Source organism: Camponotus vicinus, unplaced genomic scaffold (assembly GCF_025532165.1).
Source record: "Camponotus vicinus isolate PSW18456_S1 unplaced genomic scaffold, iyCamVici1.0 SCAF_4, whole genome shotgun sequence".
NCBI classification, from domain to species: Eukaryota; Metazoa; Arthropoda; class Insecta; order Hymenoptera; family Formicidae; genus Camponotus; species Camponotus vicinus.
The window spans coordinates 19,402,412-19,425,813 of NW_028141976.1; the positions used below are offsets into that span (position 1 = coordinate 19,402,412).

The 23,402-nt window shown below is 29.0% G+C and overlaps 1 protein-coding gene across 14 annotated transcripts in view; it reads left to right on the forward strand.

The window, feature by feature from the left end:
• Positions 1-23,402, forward strand: part of Nmdar2 (glutamate ionotropic receptor NMDA type subunit 2) — a 303,165-nt gene that overhangs the window by 172,856 nt on the left and 106,907 nt on the right. For 13 of the 14 annotated variants that reach the window (XR_014438640.1, XR_014438642.1, XR_014438643.1 and 10 more), the window contains 2 exons: positions 17,604-18,109; positions 20,736-20,907. Coding sequence is in view for 11 of the 14 variants with exons in the window: in XM_083097880.1 (XP_082954006.1) it covers positions 17,816-18,109; positions 20,736-20,907 (466 nt within the window). In the remaining 3 variants the exon portion in view is untranslated. Of the gene's footprint in view, positions 1-7,875; positions 7,955-17,603; positions 18,110-20,735; positions 20,908-23,402 lie in introns of those variants that run through there. The other variant, XM_083097884.1, reaches the window with a different exon arrangement.

The following is a 23,402-nucleotide window of genomic DNA, read 5'->3' on the forward strand; positions in this document are numbered from 1 at the left end:
ATTTGAATCGCCGCGAGTCGTACGCGGCTTCTCGGCCTCTATCAAAGTTTTTGAAAAAGATATACCGCCTTCTATTGGAAAGAAGATACAAATCAATACAAATAGTTTACAATAGAAGGCGGCATATTTTTTTCAAAAGCTTTGATATCGCGAAACCGAGACGACTCGCGGCAACTCGACCGAAAAGCCGCGGTAACTTTTGATATCATCGAATTTGAGACACCGCGAGTCGTACACGGCTTTTCGGTATCTATCAAAGAAGACACATATCCTTTAAAAGTCGATTTTTGAAATGATTGCTCTTTAGTCTCGAGCAGCTCTTCATAAGAGACAGTTCATCTCAAACAGTTCACAATGAATAGTAGCGTTAATACGAATCCAGTGCGCGGCAGACCGGGAAAAATTCCTCCGTCAAAAATAAAAGAAACGATATTAAAATACAAAAGTATTATTAATAATAATAATAATATTATATCAAAAACTAATGATATCTGGAACGTCATAGCGCAAGAATTAGAAAATAAAGTGACTAGTAATAACTTATATGTGTTTACAATGTGTAATCGATATGGTATTAAAAATGTGATTTTAAACAAAGATGCGTGCAATGACAAGAGTGTTTCCGCGAGCGAAAGTATGTTAAGTGATACGTCCAATTGGAGTGAAAGATCTGTAAATTGCTCAACGAATGTTAATGATGATAAGAAACATCTTACTATTTCCCTATTGAGAGAAGACTTTACGAACCTTTTAATTGATAAAGTGTACAAGCGGCGAATAAATGAAAGAGGGAAAACATATTATCGTTTACGGAAAGTCTTGCAACCTGGTAAATGGCAGGAATTAATAACAAATAAATTTTGGGAAACCACGCGCATGAAATGTGCTTTTCAATTTAAAAATCACTATATCTCTACAGATGCAAAAACAGGAATCATCAATGGTAAGATTGTTATGAATAGATAATAGAGACATTTTAAAACCCTGAGAATTTTATAAATTTTATTACTATGCTAGAGTAATGTTTAATTCATCTTATAAATTTAAAATAGTAAAACAATATATGTCCATATATTTTATTGTCTTTTAAATTTTTTATTCGGTTTGTTATAATATTTCGTTCATTCGATATAACGTTTATAGAAATATTTTATAATATGTACATATTTTTTTTTGTATATTGCCACGAATATATAAATGCAGACATTTTTTGTTCAGGTTCTTGTAAATGTGGTAGTACATTAAAATGTATCATAAATGATACTGATTACTCTAGTGACTGTATACAATTAAATTGCACATACACACAAGGAAAAGGAAACTGCAGCAAACGATACTTAAGAAATCCTATCAGAACAATTGTTGGCAAAGAATTACAACAAAAGGCAGTTCATGTGTATCGTGCTGAAAAAGCGAATATGTTAATGACAGTAGGAAATCCAGAACCCCCTCATTTATACAGTTCGGCCGTTTTGCGTACAGCTAAAGCAGAAACTATAAAAGCAAATTATATACATACGGATCCTCTTAAAGCGTTAGCCATATTAAAATCTACATCTATGAACAATGTAATCCATAACATTGGATTAGATCCAATTTTTGTTCATTACTGGACTAATCATCAATTAAACGTGTACAGAAAATATTCTATCGAAAGTGATGCATGTATATTTGTCGATGCGACCGGTAGCATCGTAAAGAAACTATGTAAAGCTGATGGGTCAATGTCAAAACATATATTTTTATATCATTGTGTTATTAATTGTAAAAGTGGACAATTTTCGGTTTGCCAAATGATAAGCGAAAGCCACAATGTCAATTCAATTTATTTTTGGCTGGCAGAATGGTTACGTTCTGGTGCATCAACGCCTAAAGAAGTAGTATGCGATTCGTCCAAAGCGTTTCTAATCGCAATTGTTCGCGCATTTACAGGCTATCTAACTATTGAAGATTATGCCGATGCATTTAATAAAAATTCCAATTTGCCTAAATGTTATATTAGAATTGATGTTGCACATTTTATAAAACTATATGTTAAAATTTGTAAAATTTTAAATAAGCGAGTAAGAACTTTTTACCTAGGCGCAATTGGTCAATTAATACTTTGCAGAAACATAATAAAAGCAAAAGAAATAGTAAAATCCATTTTTACAATAGCATTGTCCGAAACCGATGGAAATTCAAAAAATGGCCATTCAACGCATTGTGATTTGGAGCGAATTAAATTAACAAATTTAATGACAGCGAGTAACGTGGATTTAGAAAATCGCGAAACCGACAACAATGATAGCGCTATATTTGAAATTGAAAATGAAGATAATGAAACAAATATCTTTAATCCGTTTCAAAATTCTTGGACTACGTGGAGTAAACAAATTTTATTTGAAGTTAAATCCTCAATTGCTTCAGATGTTGGCGACAGAATCAATCCGCATTATTTTCTACAGATAGTAGAACGTCTGTTAATTGATATTAGATTCCCAGATAGCAAAGTCTGTAGAAAGCATATCATGCCAAGTGTCTGCTATCAACTAATGTTAGCAAAACGGCTACAAATTTGGTACTGAAGCTGTTATTACCAATTAAGTTGACAAATTGATGTCAAAACTCGAACAGAGTCTGCTCACAGAATCTGACGCAGATTGGTGGCAGAAACCAAGCAGAATCTGCTAACATGACTTGATATCAGATTGTCGGCAAAAATCAAGCAGAATCTGCGTGCGCGCAATTTGACTGCAGATTGACAGCAGAAGTGGAACAGGGTTTGCATGCGTGATCTGATGGCAAATTGGCAACAATCTGCATTTGATTCGATAGTTCCTTAGCTTACCGCTATGTGATGTATTTTCTCGCAATCAAATTTCTGTCAGAAATATATATAAAGTCGCTATTATTAATAAAAGATCAAAAATATAGTAACTACATATTTCTATCACTTTAATTTCTGATATGTGATACAAGCAGATAAGATTCAGAATATTAAACTGATTGGAATCAATAGGATAAATGGATAATTATTCATTTACTGCCTATTTGAAGCATAAAGGAAGAATTTAATTCTAAATCAATTATATCTCAAGTTTTATAAGTTAAATTTAATTATTTTCACCATTTACTTTATTATTAATTTAATTAAATTGAGTCCTTTACTATGTGAGATATAACTACGATATAACATATTACATATTATATGTTGTATTAGAAGAAAATTGTAATTAACCGATAACTCGCCGATAATAGTCTTATTTAACATCTGTAGTAATTAATTTTATTGTATTTATATTACTTATTTATATGAATGACCAGAAGCTGCAGATTCTGCTCGGGATCTGCTGCCAATCTGCCGTCAGATTACGCGCGCGCAGATCCTGCTCGGTTTCCGCCGACAATTTGACATCAAGTGATGTTAGCAGATCCTGCTCGGTTTTTGCTAATAATCTGCTGTCAGATTCTGTGAGCAGGTTTTGCTAGCAAATCGTGAGCCTATTGCGGACATAACGGATGCCAATCTGCTAGCAACTTGTGGAAATCTGTCGCCAATCTGCTGGCAAATTGCGCGCATTTTGCTTACCGGGTTATTACCACTCTGAACAAATATCTACACAGATCAATTCGGTTATGGTCGCGTACCTGCTTCTAGTGCATCGGTCGAAAGTGAATTTAATAAATTAAAATCTTTGTTATTAAAAAATTGTCCACTGATGCGCATTGATTCTTTTCTTCAGAAACATGTGGATTACTTGCGTGGAATATTAAAAATTGTTGACGCACAAAGCACTAAAGATACAACAATATCATCTACTGATTCGAAGGATATATTGTTAACTTCCACACCTGTAAAAGACTTTAGTTCTGATAATAATTTTATATTAGATTCAAATAATTCATGTCCTGCTTGCAAAAATAATGATAAACCATCAGGTGCACATGTTTGTCATTTATGTAAAAAATATGTACACGCATTACCTCAATGCTCTTTACCATTTGGAGATGTTGAAGAAGGTTATGGTCAATCACGCATATGTATATTATGTAAAGATAATATGCAAAACATGAAAGATATTTTGACAAATCGCGAAATGGAAAATTGGCGTGGAATCGGGCAGGTAAAATCGAATAAAAGTGATGCATTATATCTTGGAAAAAATCCACATAAAATAATAGATGCTCTAAAATGTAAAAAAGCTGCAAAAATACCTATTATGAAAAATGGTAATGATATTTCATTAAAGTCATTAAAAATTCACAATGACAATTATACTGTCTCTAATACTTGCGCATTTAACAGTATTTTCCAAATATTACTTGCAGCAGGACATGATTTTCATCATATTTTGAAACACATCGAAAAAACAATAGAAACAAGTTTATTCTTTAAATTAATTGTTCATACCATAAAAAACGGAATTAGTCAATATATTTACAAATTGCGCGCACAGATTCTTTTAGATATATTTCCAATATCCAATAGCGGTGGATGCAAATATGTCGATTGTGAGACAAATGTAGGCTATTTAACTGGCATCTTATTTAAAGAAACTCCTAGTTTTAAAGAAACCTCTCAGTGCAATTTTGGTTGCCCGCCACGATATAAAAATTTGCCTGTAATTCAAATTGAAGAAACAAAAATTATAAATAATACAAATTTTGATGAAATTGTCAAACAAACTATACTTTTGGAAGGAGAACATCCTTGTTGCATAGAAGGCTGTACTGGATTTGAGAAAACAACATTATCTGTAACAGGTTAGTGATTTGAAATAATTAATTCTAAAATGAAGCTCATTATTGAACGTAAATTTGAGAAATAATTACAATAATATGCTTTATCTCTAAGCGCCATCAAAAATAATCTTTACTTTTAACTTATCACAAGATTTTTATGCTACAACTTAACATTGCAAAGGAATATAAAAGTAATTCTTTTCTCTTCGTTTATTTTATAGAAATATTATTTTTTTTTATATCTCACAAAATGTATATAATCTTATTCGTTTTTTTCAGGAGATATTATTATTTTTGAGATATTTTCTGTGAGTACAGCAATTAATCAAATAGAAATGACTGATATTAGCCAATTTTGCTTGAATCCATTGAACAAAATTAAGTATAAATTAATCGGAGTAGTTGCATACAAGAAACCTATGGCAACAAGAAACATTCAAATAGGTCACTATACAGCAATTTGTCCAAGAGCGGGAACATGGGTTGAATACAATGACCTTGATAAAAAAGAAAGATATGTTAAAAATAATGCTAAAATAACACCAGCATTATTAATTTATGCCAAAGACAATTAAAAATCTTAATTTACACACACACACACACACACACACACATACATACACACATCTATACACACACAACAATTTTCTAAATTTTATGTTTCAAATTCAAATATATATATATATATATATATATATATATATATATATATATATTTTTTGTTTTTAATAGTTTATAGTAGTTAATAAATATCGCTTTTATTATATACAGGGTGGGCCATTTTAATCTATGCACCCAAATTTCTTTGTATCTAAGACAGATACGGAAAAATGATTCAGACAAAAGTTTTATGGTTTCGAGGGGGCCATAAGATGGTATCATTGGTTTGACCTTGAAGAGTTATTTGAAGGTCACATGAAGGTCACCTTTAATTTCTTAAATGGAACCTACTATTTGTCATTGCACATTCTTGTAGCTTATCTCGAGAGCTTTCCAAAACACTATAATTAAGTACTTTTTGTTAAGTATTTTTTGAGTTATGAGGCTTGAAATAATTTCTTAATTTTACATAAACCGTAAAATAACTTGTAAAATATTCATTTTTCGATTATCTTATCTTAATACTTTTATGTACAAAATAATGAGAGGAATCAATTGGTGTAAAGAAAACATATAGTTGTTTTTAAGAAAAAATATGGAATTTGCAATTAACAATTCCATATTTTTTCTTAAAAACAACTATGTGTTTTCTTTACACCAATTGATTCCTCTCATTATTTTGTACATAAAAGTATTAAGGTGAGATAATCGAAAAATGAATATTTTACAAGATATTTTACGGTATATGTAAAATTAAGAAATTATTTCAAGCCTCATAACTCAAAAAGTACTTAACAAAAAAGTACTTAATTATAGTGTTTTGGAAAGCTCTCGAGATAAGCTACAAGAATGTGCAATGACAAATAGTAGGTTCCATTTAAGAAATTAAAGGTGACCTTCATGTGACCTTCAAATAACTCTTCAAGCCAATGATACCATCTTATGGCCCCCTCGAAACCATAAAACTTTTGTCTGAATCATTTTTCCGTATCTGTCTTAGGTACAAAGAAATTTGGGTGCATAGATTAAAAATGGCCCACCCTGTATATATACATATATATATATATAATTTAAAGTATGAGAAATTATTAGACTTATATTAGACTTATAAGTTACATTTACGCAATATTATAAAAAATCAACAATATTTATGCTAAATGTTATATTATGTTTATTTATATTAAAGCATAAACAATTTATATTTGTAAAGAAATACAATTAATATTTTTTTCATCTCTTTCAATAAATTTAATTTGTGTTTCTAAAATAAAAATTCGAAATTGTCATTTTTATATCCTTAACCATTACTGTTATAATTTTACTGAGAAGTTAATGTGGGTAAACTGTATTTTAATGTATATATTAATGTGTTTTTCGTTTCACACACACATACATAGATACATATACTTATTCGATATTTTTATATATAGAATCATAAAAAAGAATAAATTTTAATGCTGAATGTAATATTAAAAAAGAACAATACGGTATAAAAATTGAAACTTTATATTTATTGTTGAGACAGATGAGAGGGTAGTTTTTGAATAATCGGCGAAAGTACAAAATCTAAAACTCTATATTTTGATAGTACAAATTATGCTACGTCGAATGTACAAGTAGCGATTGATTCTGCTAATGGGAACGAGTACTTTACTCTTGAGACTGTTGAGGGTCGGGGGTAGTTTTTGAATAATCGGCGAGGGTACAAAATCTAAAACTCTATATTTTGATAGTACAAATTATGCTACGTCGAATGTACAAGTAGCGATTGATTCTGCTATTGGGAACGAGTACTTTACTCTTGAGACTGTTGAGGGTCGGGGGTAGTTTTTGAATAATCGGCGAGGGTACAAAATCTAAAACTCTATATTTTAATAGTACAAATTATGCTACGTCGACTGTACAAGTAGCGATTGATTCTGCTAATGGGAACGAGTACTTTACTCTTGAGACTGTTGAGGGTCGGGGGTAGTTTTTGAATAATCGGCGAGGGTACAAAATCTAAAACTCTATATTTTGATAGTACAAATTATGCTACGTCGAATGTACAAGTAGCGATTGATTCTGCTAATGGGAATGAGTACTTTATTCTTAAGACTGATAGGGCTAAATTCAATTGGGGGTTGTTTGAAGCAGAAGGGATGAATATATTAAGTTTTTTTTGATGGTACAAATTAGTACAAATTCAGTCTAGTGTATTTCTGTACTTGATTTTCTTTTTTTCTTTTTTTTTTATTGTGGTCCTGCTTAATATTAAGGTGGCAGTGTTATGGTTTTTTTCGAAATTGCACAGATTACAAAATTATTATTAATGGTACAAAATAGTACAAATTCAGTCCGTTATATTTCTGTACTTGATTTTCTTTTTTTGTTTTTTTTTTATTGTGGTCCTGCTGACTTAATATTAAGGTGGCAGTGTCATGATTTTTTTCGAAATTGCACAGGGTACAAAATTATTATTAGTGGTACAAATTAGTACAAAATAGGTACTAAATAATGTGATAGGTTTGGTTTGATTTTGCTAATTTGGTCCTGCTAGCTTAACAGAGGTCATTATCATGTGTAAACGTTTATAGCTATATCCCATGGACACCATCATTCCGGTTCTAATTGTGAACTAGCTTTAAAGGTAAATTAGTCCTATTCACAACGAATGCATTATTAGCAATCGAGGGGATGCGCTAGCAATTGCGTACGGCACTTTATATATGGCCCTATATAAGACGAGATGTTTAAACACTTCTATAATGAATTAAAACTTCTGAAATGCATCAATTTATCGCAATGGCAATGAGATTTTAAGTGGTTTCTTTGAGCGGTTTTTCTTTTTTAATTGAATTAAAGATTGTACAACGTTTCGTCCTGAATTATGGGCATTGCAATTTCGAAGAAAATTAAAGCATTGTAACTTTTTCTTTAATGTTTATATGTCCATAAATACTTAATATTTATACATACTTTATACATTGGAATTTTCTTCGGAAAAAACCGTGACACCGTTTTATTCATCGTTGAAACGCACAAAATTATTTTTTCCAGAAAGATAAAGAAAAAAACCTTACTTGAGCGTATGGAATACAAACTTGGCTTATCTTCTTTCCTTTTCTATATTCCCTTCTGTAATCTTCGGTACATCTCTTCTTATGTTTTCCCGTATTCAGGTGAGGTTGCTTTCGACTAGTCGCTTGTTTTTTGATATTCTCTTTGCAGTAGCATCTCAAACTCGGTTCGTCTGTTGCGTACCATCGAAAATCCTTTTATAGATCCGACCTCAAAGAACTTACGTGCGCATACACACACATACACATATACACAGCGCATTTGTACTTTCCGATGTATAAATTATTAACGCCTAAGAACAATTTCTTCTCGACTTTATCAGCATTTTGTATTTGTTTTCTTCTTTATATGTTTTTTAGACATGTTGCATTATTTGAACATTATATTTATTTACACGATTTTGTTTACTTTCCATCTTCAGATACTTATTTCTTTTCTCACATAACTTAATAAAACTTCCCGGCTTCTAGGAAGTTGATAAACTCAAAATTGAGACTGCACATCTCGATTCATCTCTTCCTCACTTTTCTTGAAAAGTTCAAAAAAAAACTCAATCTTTGCGAAACTCAATCACAGTAAATTATTGTATCTTCCCGACGATTCCTAATATTTCAATTTTTTTTTGTTAGCTCGAGAAATCACATAATAAAAAAAGCACAGAAATTTTCTCTTCTTTAGTAACCGTAAAAAGTTGTACAAAAACTCAAAAAGGAATAGTATTCGACATTTAATTGTCGTCTCGATACGAGAGAGAGAGAGAGAGAGAGAGAACCGGTAGTTTCCATCGAAACTTTCCACTGGTGATCTCAGCGTTCCGGGTTATTTCGTTCAGTACATATGTCGAATCAATCCTTGATTGAATATCGAATTGCGGTCCGATGGAAAAGAAATTGAAATCATCGGTGATTGGGGAACTATCAAGTGATATAACAAATACGAAGCTACGGATCAAATCCTGATAAATGTTTAATCGATTCTTGGAGATGAAATTTCCGTTCTTTGCTTTCCCTTCCAATTAAGAGAGAGAGAGAGAGAGAGAGAGAGAGAGAGAGAGAGCTTTTGCTTATTATTATAGGGATTGATGAAGTTTACTTATAATGCAATACATTATATGTAGTTCTTCTTTCAATAATGTTTTTGTCACCTATAAGTTATAGTATGCATGCATAATAATCAGAAAGAAAAATTTCTTTTTTATTTTATATATATATATATATATATATATATATATATATACATATATATATATATATATATATCAATTTTATTCCGAAAAATAATGAAAAGGAAATAACTGAAGAATTATAAAATTCTTTAAAATATGATAATATTAATAATATATGATGTTATTGATACTGAAGAAAGTAAATATTGTATTTATATAATCTATGAGGTAGAAATAAGTATCATTTTAGATAAAAGTGTAGTGATAATGGATTTATCTTTATGACTTAACAAGGTCATAGAGATAAATCATTAAATAATTATTTTAATATAAATAATTGTAATAGAAATAAAAAATTATGAAAAGAAATACTGAATAAGTTTAATTTTAAAAAGAATATATTAAACTGATATATAAATAAATTAATAAATATAATAAATTGGAAAAATGTATATTTTGTGATCACGCCGATTAAATTTCTTTATTGAATAATATTGAAAAATAATAGAGAATTTTGAATATACAGGGTGGCCCACATAACTCTTAACAGCTCAATATCTCGAAAACTATGCCATCGATTTTAATGTTCTTGGTCTTAAATTGCATGGATCTGAAGGGCCTTTCTAACTACATAAACGTGAAGTGGCCCCCCCTTCCCCTTTAAGGGGGGGCGGGGGTAACTTTATAATTTTAAATGGAACCCCCTATAAAACGTTATACATTTAGATTCTACAGGAAAAAACAAGTAAATTTTGTCTGAAACATTTTTTTGTCAGATATTTCCATGATGAGATATAACAGTTTGAAGTTTCGACTTGTAGGTACTTACTTGAAGCGCTCGGAAATAGCGTTGTTGAATTATACGCGCTTGAGTTCTTTGCTTATTCGTGAAAAAACAAAAATAATAATATTTACAATTCTTGAGTTTGACTCAATTATCCATGAAAACGTTTTCAGTTTAGAGCTGTTATTCAAGCAGTAACATTGTGATTATGGCTATTTTTGATACAGAAGTGAATATGTTATTAGTGTTAGGTGAATGCCAAAAAAATTATCGGCGTGCAGCAGTGATGTTTTTTGAACGTTATGGGATCGAAAAATCTCATGTAACATTTTATAATTTAGAAAAGCGGCTTCGTGAGCACGGTGAATTGTGTAAAAAAATTCGCAATAAACCTAAACCTGTCACTAATGAAAATAATAGTGTCAATATTCTTGCTGCAATTACATTAAATCCTCATATTAGTCAACGTAAACTTGCACAAACATCACATATCAGTCGTTCTTCAATTCAACGAATTTTGAAACGGCAAAAATATCATCCATATCACTTGATTTTATCACAAGAGCTTTCGATGGCAGACTACGATCACCGCGTAACATTTTGTGAGTGGCTGCAGGGTGTTATGGAAAATGACTTTTTATGCAAAATACTTTTTTCCGATGAGGCTACTTTTATGAATTCAGGACATGTAAATAAACATAATATGCATTATTGGGCCGTTGAAAACCCACATTGGATGCGATCTGTTCCCTTTCAACATCGATGGTCTTTAAATGTTTGGTGTGGCATAATAGGAGATTTTGTGATTGGACCTTATTTTTTTGAAGAAACTGTAACATCTGAAAGTTATTGTGATTTATTAAAAAATCATTTGCCTGCGCTTTTGGAAGATGTGCCACTACACATTAGAAGAGAAATGTGGTTTCAACAAGACGGCGCTCCTCCACATTTTGCAATCATCACCAGAGAATTTTTGAATGAAAAATTTGGGAACAAATGGATAGGTCGTGGGGGACCTCGTCAATGGCCTCCTCGATCCCCCGATCTAACACCATTAGATTTCTTCTTATGGGGATATGTAAAGGACAAAGTTATGTTTGAACCGCCGACGACAAAAGAGAATATGAAACAAAGAATACGTGACGCTTGCGCTTCAGTGACTCCCGAAATATTAACAAATGTTAGAACAACTTTGATGTTTCGAGTACATAAATGTTTACAAGTCCGTGGTGGACATTTTGAACATTTAATTTAAAGAACATTTTATTTCTTCACGAATAAGCAAAGAACTCAAGCGCGTATAATTCAACAACGCTATTTCCGAGCGCTTAGTAAGTACCTACAAGTCGAAACTTCAAACTATTATATCTCATCATGGAAATATCTGACAAAAAAATGTTTCAGACAAAATTTACTTGTTTTTTCCTGTAGAATCTAAATATGTAACGTTTTATAGGGGGTTCCATTTAAAATTATAAAGTTACCCCCGCCCCCCTTAAAGGGGAAGGGGGGGCCACTTCACGTTTATGTAGTTAGAAAGGCCCTTCAGATCCATGCAATTTAAGACCAAGAACTTTAAAATCGATGGCATAGTTTTCGAGATATTGAGCTGTTAAGAGTTATGTGGGCCACCCTGTATATATACATATATATTACGCTGACGCTGCTTAATCGGAACACCGATTATCGGATTGTCATTTATCTGAGATACCGGTTATTCGATAGGACAAATGCATGTCGTGTATTCCGGTAATGTAACACTGTGATACGAAATATCGACATTGATATAAATTTTAATGATTCATATTTCCGCAATCCGCAAGTGATTAATAACAGAAACTCGATATTAATTAAGCGTCAGGTAATAATTATAATTAATTTAATAATAACTATAAACAATTTGAATTAATTATAATCAGACTATTGTTATTAAATATTCATGTTCTTAAAATATATTTGTTTCAAGTGTGATCGAGGATTAAAGTCGAGGATAAGATGTGTCTTTACAAGCTGTAAAATTTGAATTTATTTATTAACGCATTATATTATTATTGTCGTTAATGAGTGTTAATGGAGATAATGTTAATTAACCTACATCTTGTTACTTAAATCATGTCGGAAATTCGTAACAAGACTGTGTTTTCATTTATCAAATAATATCTAGACTCATTGTAACAATAAATCACAAATGTTTCGCAAGCTAATATAATATACAATGTAAAAGAGAAGAATACGAAATTGTTAATTTGTGCAAATTTTGCAAGTGAGATACAGAAATTAGATATATATGAGTCGAAATCCAAAGCTATCCACGAGAAGTAAGATATATTAATATTAAAATCAGATAATAGAAGCAGTTCAACAAGCTGGATACTGCTTTTCATTTAAATATAAATATAGAGAAGAAAAAGAAAAATGTAAACCAGTACGCAAAAGAATTTCTGGTACTAAGAAAGTAAAAATTTTTTTAAATCTAGAAAAGTTAGAAAAAGGAAAATAGATGCATCTGTTGATAGCATACCCGGTGGAAAATATTTGTGGCATTAGTCAGACCGGGATAGGTTGCATAAAAAAAATCTGATGAAGTGTCCAGTATAAAAAAGAAATTCTTGGTCACCTTAACTATTATGACTTGACATATTTCATTACATTGTCCGTGCTAAACTCGGTCATTTCCACAGTTTACTACATCGCAGTTTGCGTACAATGCAACTTTCGTCCTTCTCATACAATACGGTGCACTTCAAAGCTTAACGCTTTTAAAGATGAAATGTGCAAGAGAGGTTAAAAAATTTTTAAACCTTTTTATATATTTTTTTGTAAAAATAATTAAAAGTAATAGTTTAATCTCTTTATCAAAAATTATACATATTAATAATTTATGTTTTTACTAAATAAAACAGATAAAGAAATGATTAAAATCTTTAAGAAAAGAAATATATTATCAAAGATTATTGATTATCAAATTTTTCGATTTTTGTAAATCAAAATTGATGTTTGAATCAAGATTTTTTTTATTATTTAAATGAGAAGATACATAATACCTTCTTCTAAGTTCTGCATTTTGTCAAATGCAACATAATAATCATTTTAAACACGAGTTGTTACTACATCAGTACTATTTCTCATTAAAGCTAAGTAAAATTTCTATCATTAAAATAATTCATTTAATACCCACATTGTCTTATGGGTAAACAAAATAATGTGGATACTAAATGGATTATTCTCTATAATTACTTATAGGAATGTGCACTTGATGTTCGGCTTTATAATTAAACCGCTTGATTATGTATGCATCATTAATAGATCAATGCATAGGAATGGATAGGAGCTTCCTTTACATAATGGAACTAATTTGGTGCCTTAATAGAAGGGACAAGGGTTTAGAAATAGAGCCGGGCCACAGGAATCTGCGATAGTCAGTAGTCGGTTTACCAAAGGGCAATCCATATGGGACATGGTCCAATATCGTGAAATTTGATACGTAAGGATGATAAACGCGGGTCAGAGCAATACGCGGCAGCAAAAATTCAACCTATATGTTGTAGCCCTATATGTGTTCCAATATTCCCTGTAGACCACTCTAATCGCTTGTCGATTCATTGATAATCTCCAAATATGCCAAGATATGTAAAGATATTTATAGATCACTCTATAATCGCTTGTCGATTCATTGATAATCTTCAAATATGTCGAGATATGTAAAACTATATAAAAGTACCCTTTTTTCTTCTTTTTAATTGTCGATAATTTCTTATTTTATTTCTTAGTTTGTTATTCAAATATAGTTAAGAAATAATGATTAAATAATATGATAAAATTATATTATGGGTGAAAAATATGACAAAAAATATTATATATTTATAAAATAAAAATAGTCTTACGAAACAGATCAGAATAGAAAGAAAGAAAGTAAGAAACTATAACAATGAACTCGACAAACCTAATAAGGCATATATATCTAATAAAAAATTTTGAAAGAATTTATGTCACGTAATTATCACTTTGTATGTTTTATTGCTATTCACTCTCAAATTATTAAATAATATTATCCATATAGAAAGAACTAAATTCTTTTATCTCTATTTAATTCTTTAAATTTAACCATTAATTTTATTAATTTTATACGTACAATTTATACACACATATTATGAAATATTTATGCTATACAAATACATTACAAGGCGAATTAGTAATTATGATCTGATAATAATTGGTAATATAATACATAATAACGCAAAAATATCAATATTGTTAGTTGCATAAAAAATGTATAAATAATTACTATATTTTTCTCTATTTAAAAAACAAAATATTACAGAAAAAATTTATTATTTAAATTATATGTTAATTATTTTGTTCTGTGATAGAAAGAAAGTAAAATTATATCAAAGCATTACAGTCGTGTTTACGTAATACAGAATAAAAATTATTACTATGCAAGAATGTTTTGCAATTCTTCGTCATTTAATTTGAGAACGAACGTGTTTGCATTTTATATTTGAATAATGACGATTTGAAATTAAAATTGTTTGTACATTAAATATTGTAAAGTTAAATATATTACTTATAAATTACAAATTATAAATTATAAATTACAAATTGAATTTGCACGTGACATTAATGCTTCTATTATTATAATCTTCGTTTAAATCACTTTATTATGTCAATGATTAATGGCAACTTCCTAAAGAAAGATAATCAAATATTTAAAAAATATTTTTCGCGCATTATACGTTCAAAATATAAATGTAATCGGAATCGACAGTAGAGCGTACAGTAGAAACATTGCAATAATGAAATAGCTGTCAATGTATCAAAGTTAAAACAAACGTCATTCCCAATGTAGGTCCGACAATCAATAAAATAAAGCAGGAAGTGTTGGCAGTTTATCATTTTTGTTATCGACAGCATATATCATTTATTTTATGTACTTTATGCTGGTTAATGAAAGGTCACTTATTGATGATAGTAACAAAGTTTCATATATTTATACGTATTCTCTCATACAGCTTTTATAGAATATTTAATTAAAAATAAAAATTAGGTCAAGTTAAAGAGCACTTCGATGATACGATTTCATTCATGGTTGTTGTCGAAAGTTTGATTAAATTTAAAATAATGACTATAACGGTGAAAAGCAATTTGTGTACCATGTTACGAAAGCAAAGTCATGAAAAGTTTTCATGCCACAAATAAAAATTTATATTAGGATGGAAAATCTTAAAAAAATTTATAAACTTTTATTTCATATTACTTTTAACATATTTGTAATATATATAATGATTGAGCTAAATGTATATAATAAATACATTTAATTTTTCTTAAGATATGTATTTCTTGAAATATATATTTATTTGATATATATTTAGAATTGATTATATATTATTATTTAAAATTATGATAAAACAAGGTTTACGAAATCAGAAATTAATAAAATTCTTTTTCTTGTGAGATTTTTTGAAATTATACTTTTAATAAAAGAGAGAAAATATATGAATTAATTGATATAATATTTAAACAATTTATGTAAAAATTATGTATAATATGCAATATATACGAATATAAATTACAGAATTAGTTAAAATAATTTTGAATGAAAAATTTAGCAAAACTGATTTATAATATTTTCAATCTTTGGTATTTCCGTATATTTTTGATATTCTAAATAAAGTTTTTTTTATCCAAATAAACTTTTTTAGTGAAAATTACCGACAGTTCGTCATTGAACTTACATAAAACCAAAAGTTTTTTTTGTTATGCAACTTGAAAACTTGTTTCTTCTCTAAAAAAAAATAAAAAAGTTCATGCAAAGTTCGAAACATTAGCATTAGAAAATCTTTGAAAATAAAATCAAAAAGATTTGTGAAAATTGATCCCATTTGAAATTCCTCAAAGTACCTAATATACGAATTATCCGGACATAAAGTTATTGCTTCCTTTATTTCTAGAAATCAATCTATGAAATTTCTAAAAAATATAAATAAATTCAGAAAATACGTATCTATTTTGCTTTAAATAAAATTGTTAGATATTAGAAACTTTTAAATGCATTTGAATTAATTTTGATTAATATTATATTTGCTTTCAATATTATATTTGCTTGCGAAAAATTTATTATAAATATAATTCTGATTTCTTATTAAAAAATTCTGATTTAAATTAAAAATTTTTAAAAAGTACTATGAGTATACATATATTGGATATAATTTTGTGATTGAAGCAATATTCTTTTGCTTGGTCAAGAAGCAATCAGATAATCGTATCAAATGCATTGTAAGTTTGTACTTTATTTCCTTAGTTTGTTTGTGCTTCCAGCATTACTTTAATTAGTTAACTTGTTAATAAGTTTTGACCTAGTTTCATCATTCCATTTCATCGTGCTTCTCTTGCAGATATAATGCATATTAAATTTGCACATTGTTTAAAAAACTTTTGAAAGATGCACGAAATATCCAGAGGCAAAAACAATTTTTTTTATTTTGCTTCTAGAGATTTTTGCTCGGTGATTTTAATCTGCGAAAACGAAATATGTCAAAACAGCAGGTCCATCAAAATGGAATTTATCCGATTAGATTTTACAGATTTACGCCATCAATGTTCAGACTCGGTACGAGATAGACTCAATCTGTCAAATAGAACATTTCACATATACGATGACAGATAGTGATGACTGATTGTTTTACCCGACTAATCCTACGGAGAATTGGCTACACTATATGTAGCCTATCGCTTTCATAGTTCGAATACAATTCTCCAGAAAGCAAAACTCTGTTATTTGAAAAAATATCCAATATATATCTGTAGATTTGCGATCAGTAATTGAGATAACACGAAAATGAATAGAGAAATTTATAACGAGCTTTATATTTATCCCAACATTAAATTAAGACAATAGAATCATTATTTTGACAACATATATTAAAGATTATTTTTTGCCTTCTTTTATTCCTTCATCGAAAATTATTAACATTTAAAATTGCATCTCGCCTTATGGAATAATTTTTTTATAATAGAAAATTTGAGACAGAAGAATTTAATTGAAAAGAAGAGTATTAAAGAGTTTTGGTCTTGAAATGATGTAAGAAATGATATAAGATATGACTATTCCAAGATAAATAAATTTTATCTCCTAAAAATATTCTTTAATTTAATATCTGTTATTTCTCAAATATTTTTAAATTTTTACTAGGCACTTAACTCTTTTGTAATGTTTGTATTTGAATTGTTTACTTAATATTAATAAAATTTTGTAAATCTTTGTTCTAGGTATACCAAACATTCGTGACAAGACAACGTTACGCTGGCGAAAATGTTCGTGCATGCGATTACGTCGCATCGTTACGATGCTAAAGTATTCATACGTGTGTTGTGAATGGAAGTGCAGTGTTAAGGTAACGCGAGGAAGCAAAGTAGAATCGAATTAATCGCCAGCAGATCGCCGTGTTGTGATAAATTTCTCGAGCAACAAATTTCACACCATGAAAACCACGTGGATCCTCTCGTTAGTCGTATCACCACTGTTAGTGTTAGGTAGCCCGCCTGGTAACACTATCAGAGAGGGAGGTATCAAGATCGGGGCGGGTAGGGGTACAGCCCCCAAGGGCATAAATGTGGGCAGAGGAAATTCGGCAGTTCGTATCGGTGAGGGCAGACTCTCGAATACAACGAGGCAGCGATCATTCCCGACTACTACGACTACCACGAGCGCGCCTCCAGCACGTTTCACTCCACAATCTTCCGTAGGAAATAATCATAACGTCACCGATCTCAAAGTAAGTATTTTCCAAACTAATCGTGCTAAGGAAAGGGAATCCTAATTTGTTAAAGAATCGGTTCATACTGTTATAGGAGAGTAATCTGTATCTTTACTTGAGCTTATTTAATTTATATATAGTCATGTGTTAAGGCACATTTATCGACAATATATATACTATATTATATAAATTATATAATTATATTATTATGTAATTGTATTATTTAAAACATAATTTTTTTTATAACTTAATTAGAAAATGTATACGTTGTCTACTTAATTAAATGATTTAATAATTATTTTAGGAAGTACATTTTTAATTATTTAAAATAGCTTTAATACATTTAATTATATTTTACACAAACTTTTTTGTGTTTTTTTAAAATTTATATAATAAGCAGCTTATTATATAGTAAATTTTTTTGCTTTATAAATTTTTTTATTAGCGAATTTTTTAAATTAAGTAGTTTTTCAAATTAATTATTTTACAATTAATTTACTTGTGGATTATGTTATATCATTTTATAAATTATATCTATTAAATTCTTATGCTGAACTTAGGTATAATTAATGAAAAATTTTCCGACTTAGCTCTGGAATGTTTGCGTCAAAATAATCATTTTTAATAGATGTTGATAAACTTGTTAAGTTAATAGTTTGTGTTAATTAAGAATAATTACCTTGTTACTCTCTACTCTTTCTTTTTGGGCTTATAAAGCGAAATTCTCAAGAGATTTCCTGTTCCGACATTTCTCGAGATTCATGAATTTTTTCTCGATTTCTCAAACTCATGCAGACGCACAATGGATCAATTTGCAAAAACCTCTCCATTCGCACTGATTGCAGCAAGTACTCGTCGTACATATTGGAATAGAGCAGCATAATTGCAGCGGATAGATGTATGACTAACGCGATTCATTACTGATAATCGATATTATGGCACTTTTCTGGATTAAATTCGTTATACAAATGATATAAAAGTATTATTATATAGCTTTTATTCAATAGTATCACTATACAGTTTTATTCAATAAATATTGCAATAGATGATAGTTTCACGGATGAAAATATCTATGGAAAATGTCATTAATTCGTTTATAAAAATTGAATGTAAGAGATAGAATATTGTGAAGCTTCTAGAATTTTAAAATGAACATACTTATGTGTATATATTGTAAACGTATATAAAGTCTGAAGAAAATAAAATATGAATAAAATAATAGCATGGTTCTTACGTTAAGAAATAGGCATTCATTATAACTTTATTTTTGAAAGTTATATCGATAAGCGAACAGTTAGCGATTAATCTCTTGTTTATGCATTGCACATTTTATTAAAGTAAATCTGATGCAATTGTACATTTAAAAATATATTTTAAAATTATAATAATAAATTATAAAAATATTACGTTCACGTTTTTATCATCGCGCATAAATAAACATCATCGATGAAAATGTTATTTTTTTCCTAATTTTTTAACAATTATTTGATCGATATCGACGGTTTTAATAATGAGCGTTAATGATATAAGCTCCAGCTAATAGACTCAACGGAAATTGTTGTCCAGTCTTAGTCTATATTTGTTTACATCGATCAATTTATGCAACAGGTACACGCCGATATCGATTCTTATGATAATAAAGTGAACGAGACGCCCTTGCTGCAATTTTCTGATCGCTTTGAGCACTTAATGTATCATCGATCTCAATATACTGAATAGGCAATAGCTGAAAATTATAATCAATTCTTTTGTTGATGTTCAGAAAACGTTATTATGCTGCAAAATTGCAAAATCGTGATTATAGAATATTGGAAAAAGGAAAAATTAATTATCCAATTTAATAAGTTTTGTGTTATTGAATAACACCATTCGTTATTGTATTATCTTTATAAGCGGTTACATATTAAAAGTAAGAAAACAGACAACAAAATGTATTATAAATTTTTTTTCATATCTTTGAATATAAATTTAAAATTTATATATAATATTTTCAAACATTATAAGTATGAAAAAAAGTATTTTCAGAGTTTTAAGTATTTAAAATCTTTATTATTAGAATAATAAATTTTTTTACGATACATGACTGAAAAAATGTATAAGGAAAAATGCATAAAAAAAATTGACGTAATAGATACAAATTAAAATTAATATTGATCGATTAATTCGAATTAAATCGATTTATTATAATTATACAAATCAACACGATAGAATAATCGTAGTAATAATTTTATCGAAACTGAATCAATACAGAAATTAAGCGTATTATTATATAAAAAGAATACTACATATGTATAATATAATCCAAGAGATGACACGAAAATGTCGATAATGATAAAATCGACGATTGCATGTTTCCCAACAAGATTGTACACGTCACTGGCAATATGTATCGTGTTGATGTTCTATCCTAAACTCGACTAAACTATTTGTAACGGACATGTCAACTGCGTTTTGGTAGAAACTTTACGAAATATCGTTCTGTGCGATCTGTTGACAATCTTTTTCGTCGCATTTGACAGAGTAAGAGTAATCTATCTCAAATGGTCGTTTCACGTTGGCCAAAATAGATGAAAATGCATGTTCGTAAGAGAATGTCTGCTTTTTATCAAAATTTCATATTATTCCTGTCATTTTTATGAAACAGGTGGGCATGATGGTGCCATACAAATCCTTTGGTCAAAGAGAATATACCAGAGCAGTTACTACTGCTATTAGCGCGCTACAAAGAAGCACGAGAGGTCCGAGGCTGGGATTTTTCCAACGATATGATCTTCACGTTAAAATAGCGATGAAAGAGCTCACACCCAGTCCTACCGGTAAGTATTAATTTTATTTGATTGATGGCATTGTTGTCTTCTTTCCTTTACACATATTATTATATTTTACCTTTCCTCAACATCAAAGATTATTTTAAATTATGCAATTGATTAAAAGAAAGGAATTTAAAAGTTAAAAATATTGAGAAACAATATCTTAAATGTAAAGTTATTAGACCAGGTATTGAATTTTTTACAAATGGCAATTTGTTTTGCACTGGAAATGCGATATGTACATACATATATGCACATGTATGAGAAAGAAATTTGCATTTCTATTTTAAACAAATAATATTTGCAAAAATCCTGAAATCTTTGCTCTTATTCTCAAAGAAATTTATATGCAGAATTTTATATGCAGATATTCAATGACAATTTATTATTTACATCAAGGGGTTGCATAATAAATCACCCTTTAATTCTTAAAAGTAAGAAGTTTAAAACATTCTCTTGGTCTTCAAAAAGATCTTCAATCGACAATATCTTTTTATCATTGCGATTGTAAGTGAGATTATGTGCGAAATCGTAAATTCTTTCTGGATTTTTTTTGGAATCATAGGACCAGGTTAAAGGGGAAGGAGAGAAAAAAACAGAAAATCTCATAGATTGGTTCGGGCCTATTCGTGAAACATTGCTTTTCTGGAAGAGAGCTTACCCTTTATCAAAACAAAATCTAACATCACCCTCTTCAATAGCATCATTCAATAGTATCATTCTTCATGTCCGTAGAGTCAAATCAGCATTTTATTCGTGCGATAAAAGGAATTCTCCGCTGCCAATGGAATACTAAAATGTTTTGGCGTGTCGTTTTACGTCTTACGTTTTACGATTTGTAAACTTATTCGATTTTTTCGCGTAATTTAGAAACAAAGTGTAAAGATTAATATTTAAGAATATTAAAGAATAATTTTTTACATTACATAATGGTCTCAATTACACTGCAATAGATTACAATATAAAGAGAATTGCCGAGTATAATTCAAGATAATTAATTAATATATTACTCAAAAATCAAACATGCAAATGAAGCACATAGATGATGACACAAAGTTCATTCTAAATAAGATAATCTCAGAATGGATTTTTTATAAAATATAGATAGTTGTAATAGAATATGCAAGTAATATATGAATAGTTAGTGAATAAGTAAACTTAGTTTCATATGTATAATAGTATATATTTACAATGATGTCATTTAATTATTATTGCAATTAATAAAGAAATAAATGACGTAAATATAGTAATGAGACACATTAGTTTTAATGCAAATATAATTATGCATTATTGTAATTATGAGTAATTATTTTTTATTAGTAATGTCTCTCGCACATACACACTTTCATTCAACCTTTGTATTCTTAATATGGAACATACTAAGCATGCTCTTTCAGCGTTATAAAATTGCTTGTACAATTTCTTTATAAAGTAATAATACTTCATATATTTAATGCACGTATAAATGTAAAATACCTTATAAATTTTATAGATAATATGTGTGTATGTATACAGTTTACATACTACTTTACCACTTAATACTACTTTACCATTTTTATCTTTTCATTGAAAAATATTAATATTTGTGCTAATTTAATATTTGTGCCACTATCGTGGGAAACTTCATGTCAATTTTCAGCACAAATAGGTGAAAATGAAATATCAATTTTCCAATTATTATAGATTTTAATAAATAAAAATATAATGTGTCTATTTTGCAACATTTGCATGTGCTCATTCCACACAGTATAGATTTATATTTAATTAATTTAGGAGAGATCTATATTACGTTGACGCAAATTTTATTACATTGATTAAAAAGGACAATTTCGAAATACATGAGAATGTATGTCGAAACTGTCCTTTTTAATTTCGATTTAATTTAACTTTGCAACATTTAATTTCGATCTTTAATGTTAAAACTACAATATGAAGAACAAGATTACATGTTGCGCAATCTGTAGAAATTGTTAATTATGTTTTCACTTAAATTATTTAACTTGAAAAGAAATGAAAACAATCTAATTTAATTGTTTAAACCTAATAATTGTTAATAATTGTAAATCTAAATAATTGTTGATTCAAAAATATACCAATCTATAAAACTTCCAAACTAAAGATAAATTTAAGAATATCTAAATATATGTTTCTAAAAATATTTTTACACAATTTAATTCTTTAAAAAAATTCCAATCTGATATAACTTCTAAAATTATGATGTAGCTCATAAAATTTTAAAAGTGCCGTTTATTTTATAAGTCGTAAAAATATAAAGTTTAATACTAAAGAACGAGTGTATTGTCACATACACTGCTTCTTATAATCTTTTGTCGTAACTTCAATATTATGAAGAAATTAAATCTACCGTAAACATTTCACGAGTTCATAGTCACGTGCGGTAAATGACAATCGAGCGTGTTGACGATAGTTCTTTTATAAAATTTCTATTGATATTGATAAAAGAGTTTAATGAATTTGTGAAAAATCGGAATATATATATC